General features: G+C 44.6%; 1 protein-coding gene across 1 annotated transcript in view; it reads right to left on the reverse strand.

Annotated features, from left to right (window-relative positions):
* Window positions 1-2,976: 2,976 nt before the first annotated feature.
* The window catches only part of LOC108799745 (olfactory receptor 51E1-like), a 12,771-nt gene continuing 10,075 nt past the window's right edge, over window positions 2,977-5,672 (reverse strand). Inside the window, exons 2-3 of the mRNA XM_018571645.1 lie at window positions 4,568-4,680; window positions 2,977-3,746 (exon numbers count right to left, since the gene is read on the reverse strand). Coding sequence (XP_018427147.1) covers window positions 2,977-3,746; window positions 4,568-4,680 — 883 coding nt within the window. The remainder of the gene's footprint in view (window positions 3,747-4,567; window positions 4,681-5,672) is intronic.

A 5,672-nucleotide genomic window follows, 5' to 3' on the forward strand; every position in this document is an offset into this window, starting at 1 on the left:
CTCCAATATAGGTAGACACGAGACCTCCAATATAGGTAGACACGAGACCTCCAATATAGGTAGACACGAGACCTCCAATATAGGTAGACACGAGACCTCCAATATAGGTAGACACGAGACCTCCAATATAGGTAGACACGATCTCCAATATAGGTAGACACGAGACCTCCAATATAGGTAGACACGAGACCTCAAATATAGGTAGACACGAGATCTCCAATATAGGTAGACACGAGATCTCCAAAATAGGTAGACACGAGACCTCCAATATAGGTAGACACGAGACCTCCAATATAGGTAGACACGAGACCTCCAATATAGGTAGACACAAGATCTCCAATATAGGTAGACACGAGACCTCCAATATAGGTAGCCTTCCAACCAAGATCTCCACAAAGTCTGGCTGGGGTGCAAGGGCAGCGTTGTCTAACCACCCAAGCCAGATCTTCCTATATTTAGAGCCACCTCTCTGGGTTTTGGTTAGACTTTCCAGGTGCAGGATAGAGTTCAGGTTATCTCTCCAGAGACGTGCGGTGGGAGGTTGAGGTGATAGCCAATGTTGTGCTATAGCGTTCCTGGCCAGGTTCTAGTTATTGTCAGCTCTATGTGAGGGACATCAAAGAGAATGTTCTATGATATTAACTAAAATCGATAGAGCAAGCCATGGTCTCCACTTCCTGTCACCTAAGCTGATATGTCAGCTGATGGCTTTCTTGGCTATACTCTGGGATTTGCTGGACTGAACCATTATCTGGTGTCTTCTATCTCTTCCTGTGAGATCATCCTTTTAAGAAATAAAGAAAGATTTGGCTTTAATTCGATGTAAAACAATGACCTCCATTTACCTCCTCTACCTGGAGGTTTTACTAACCCATCACAGCATCACTGTGATCACTGACCATTAGGCACAGAAGGGGGTGGAGGGTTTCTGCGAAACATTATTAAAGCATTTGTGTAATTAAAAAAAAAAGGTGTACTTATCCTTTTTGCCCCCCTCCCAAGACTGAAGTGATCCCATCCTCCGCAGATCTGTACTTGCCAAGATCCGACGGGCACAGTTTCCCTCTTGTGTACATCAGTTGCCGCAATGCTCCCTCTGCTGGCCACACCGGCACATTACAGCCCCATAGACCTCTATCGGGCCTGAAAAGGAAGACTTGCAGCGTGGGATGACAACAAATAGCAGACCAGCGGCCCCTGGATTAGTGTGGGATCATTAAGGTCACGGGAGGGGGGGGGGCAAAAATATGAAGTGTACTTTGCCTAAAAGTACATTTATTCTTTCATTTTTACATTTGTTCCATTAGGGTGACAATATAGTATTTCCTGTAAGCTTATCTACATACATATTATTATTAAGTCAGGTTAGGACTAGGGATGCACCGATACTGATACTAGAATTGGTATCAGTGCCGATGGCGAGTACTTGGGTGGGTACTCGTACACGCCCAAATGTTCCGATGCCTAGCCCGATACCCGAGCTTCCGGTATCGGAAGCCAGGCCAGCTCCATGCTCCCTCCTCACTTGGGAGGAGGGAACATGGAGGCGGCTTCCCAGCCAATCAGGAAGCCACGGGCTGTGTACAGGGCCGGATTTACTCTCTCTGCTGCCCCACGGCCAGTTTCCTCAATGCACCCCACTATCCAGCCCTGGAGAATGGCCGACCTGCAGGCTGCATACAAGTGAACTCGGCAACAACACCAAGATCACTTGTACAAAACAAGCGGCGGCTTCCCCGCTGTACAATTATCTCAGCTTGCCCAAAGTCGGGATAAATGTAGAAAACAACTACCCGCCCGGCACCCGGAACAGCATGTCCCGAGCATCGGGAGATAGGAATTCCACACCCCTGCTGCCCCTCCACTCCCTGCTGCCGCAAGGCTGGGCCTTGGTTGGCCTTGCGGGAAATCCGGCCCTGGCCGTGTAATGACGCAGCGCCCAGCTTTCTGATTCGCCGTGAAGCCGGCTTCCTGCTCCCAATCAGGAAGCTGGCTCCATGATCCATGCTTTCTCGTCATCTAGTGGCGAGAAGCATGAGGACGGCTTCCCTGCTAATCGGGAAGCCGAGTGGCGAGTCTTTACACGCTGCCTGGCTTCCTTAATGGGCCTTCTAGTATCTGTATTCAATATCGGCGAGTACCCAAAAAAAAATATTGGTGCTTGATACCAAAAAGACGATATCAGTGCATCCCTAGTTAGGACCACAACACAGGTTAAGTCAATTCTGTATAAAAGTGATAATACAGTCTGCAGGGACCAAAGAACTCTGCCCCTGTCCCCCTTGGAGCGTTGAGGGTTTAACCAATCTCAAACATTGGAGTGGCAGTGGACGGTGTTCAGACATCTCTTCACCACAATCCTTGAAATCTATAAAGAGCAGGGTATGGTTAAAATCCCGACCCCTTGTTAAGGAGATGTCCCTTCACTTGCTATCTAGAGACACAACAGACGAGAGATGTTCTCTCCAAGGTGAAGGGAATCTTCTCTTAGTTGCCACCAGATATAGTGTCCCCATTGGAAGTATTTCCCCCTCTATTTCTCCTCTATGCCTGACCCAGAGACAACTCAAACATTTTAGATTTTCTCTCACTTTTCAGTCTCCGGACAAACAGAGGGGGTGAGTCTTCCCAGCTGGGACACGTCATCGGGGGAACCCTTCTCTAGTCTATCTAAAATTTTCAGAAGCTACCCTTCGGTACACTTTGATCCTCCAGCTCCCATTATATAGAAAACTGGAATGTCACTTTTGAATGAATTGACTCTTTTACATTTCTCTCCCCCCGTCAAGCTTTGAACTTTAATATTCTCCAGTAAAGTCTTTTGAATCCATGTTGAATTTCCTTGGTCTTCACGCCATAGACAATTGGGTTGATTATCGGCAGGAGAAGATAACTCAGAATCTCTGTAAGTGTCTTCAGATACAGCGGAGGCTCTGAATAATAGAGGAAGAGAAAGAGTGGGAAGCTTGAAGAGACCTAAAACAAGGAGAGCACGGTGGCGTGGGAGCTGCAGGTACTGAGCGACTTCCACCGAGCTTGTGAGGACTGAAGCCTGTGAATGACGTTCAGAATGTTGACGTAGGAGAAAATGACCAGCATGTTGTCCCCTCCGGGGAAGAGGAAAATAAGGACGATCATGTATATAACTGAGGAGGTCAGGCCTCCACACCAAAGCTTTATAATTTCAATGTATTCGCAGTATGAGTGTGAAATGACATTCACCTTGCTATAGGTCATGTGGGCCGCCATTGCTGGAATGGGAATCAGCAGAAGGGTAGACCGTGAGATGATGAACAAGACAGATTTCACCATAAAAGAGCTGCTCATTATTACGCAGTGACGGAGAGGGTGACATATGGCCACGTACCTATCGAAGGACATTAGGGCAAAGAGTGAAGACTGGGTCCCGAGCATGGCATACAGGACATACATCTGGACCAGGCACAATGAGTTGCTGATGGTGTTGGAGCTAAACCACAAAACTGCCAGAGATTTGGGAATGACGGAGGAGCACAAGCTGAGGTCTATGAGTGCCAGGAAACATATGAAGACATGCATGGGTTCATGCAGCTTTCTGTCCATCTTCACGATGGTAATTATGGAGCAGTTGGCTACTATTGCCATCAGATACATCACCAGGAACACCAAAGCAGCCAACGTCTGGTGGCCATTGATCCATGAGAGACCAATGAGAACAAACTCAGGAGGGATTGGGCCACACACATCCGATGAGTTCATCTTCACATCTGAAAGGTAAAACATGAAAATTCGGTGTTTAGTCTTTCGCCACTGGCTTTAAAAAAAAAAGAGGTCAAGCATTTTCTTAGCCGTGTTTGATGCGTGAAGTTTATTTTTCCGTTTGAAAATACACTATATGGCCAAATCTTGTGGACACCTGGCCATAACACTTACCTATAGGGCCCAAATGATATGGCCATCATACCTACCAAATGGGCAAAATGATGTGGACACCTGGCCATCACACCTATCTACTGTATATTAACACCTAGCTATCTCCCTCACCCTACTACTGTATATGGCAAAAAGTACAGGAAGATACCTCCTAATGATGGAGTTCAGTTGTTTTCAGTGAAGGACACTATTAATACTCCATAATACAAAGACAATGTAGAAAATTGGGCTCTTTCAACCTTGTGGTAACAGTTTGGTGAAGACCCTTTTCTCTTCCACCATGACTGTGCCCAGGTCCATAAAGACATGGTTTAACCATTTTCGTGTGGAGGAACTTGAGCGTCCTGCTCAGACCCACAACCCCAACCCTACTGAACACTACTGATGAGTGAATCTGCCCAGGTTTGATTTTCCAAAGGTTCAGTGAATCTTTCTGACTCAGACTTGAGACAAATCCCAATTAAGTCTTTGGTGGGAAACCTTGGTGTTCTGGTCATAGCGGGTAATAGGCAAACTACTGTGAAAAAAAAATAAGGCATGGAAACTGGGCACTGTCATGGGTAAATTTTGCATTTACCAATGCAAAAAATAAATAAATGCTCTACAGTGGGGGTTGGCTCTTTTTATGTGGCTTCAAGGACAACAATAAAAATACACAAATCCTGATAAATAACACGCTTGGGGGATGCCTTGAAGCTGTACGAGATGTTATGGAACTGTACAATTTTCACGGACAGCCTCAACTGCTGTATGTTAGTTTGGCTTACACTAAGCAAGACAAGCAAGACATTTAATAAGAGAGAATAGGCAGAGACAAAACACACAAGCTGGAATTGTACTACAAGAATTACGAGACTGCAGATCATAGAGCAGGATACAATTGGCCAGCAGCAAGACACTTTTAATCATAGATAGTAGGCCTAACTGGTGCATGCCTAACTTTTATCTATCTCTGGGGATGGGGGGGAACAGTGAGTGTGGGTGATACAATATGAGGTGGATTGGAAGCATGCTGTTCTTACAAAGGAAAGGAAAAAAGAAAGCAGTTCTACCTAAAATAAAGGCCCAACTCACCCTAAAATAAAAACCAGTATGTCTCCAAAATAAATACTCCAATTGTAAGTCAGGTCTTCTCCACCCATACGAGTGGAGACAGCTCCATAAAGACATGGTGTGATGAGTTTGGTGTGGAGGAACCCGAGTATCCTGCTTAGAGCTCTGACCTCAACCCTACTGAATACCTTTGGGATGAACTAGATGAGAAGATCTGGATCACAATCGGCATCCCAATATCAGTACCTCACAACTGGGCACAAGTTCCCACCGACACCCTCCACAATCTTGAGGAAAGCCTTCCCGGAAGAGTGGGTGCTTTTAACTATAAAGTGGGGACGGTTACATATTAATGGCCATGGTTTTGGAATTGGATGTCCTACAAGCTCATACAGGCGTGATGATTAGGTGCCTACAAACATTTGACGACACAGGATAACAGGATAAATCTGATATTTAGAGTACAGATTTTCAGAAAATGGAGATAAGGGAAAATACCATTTTAAAACTGAAACGAAACCGAAATAAAAAAATTGTCAGGCTGAAACTGAAAACAATATAGAAAATGTTTTTTTTATTTTAATTTTTTCAAATGTTTTAAATATTTTATTTTTATTTATTTTTTAATAAACTTTTACATTTCTTTATATTTATTTTTATTCATTTTTTATTAAATATTTTAATTTTTTACTTTACTTTTAGGGGCT

The sequence above is a fragment of the Nanorana parkeri genome, unplaced genomic scaffold (assembly GCF_000935625.1).
Source record: "Nanorana parkeri isolate BGI_ZX_2015 unplaced genomic scaffold, ASM93562v1 scaffold1799, whole genome shotgun sequence".
Taxonomy (NCBI): domain Eukaryota; kingdom Metazoa; phylum Chordata; class Amphibia; order Anura; family Dicroglossidae; genus Nanorana; species Nanorana parkeri.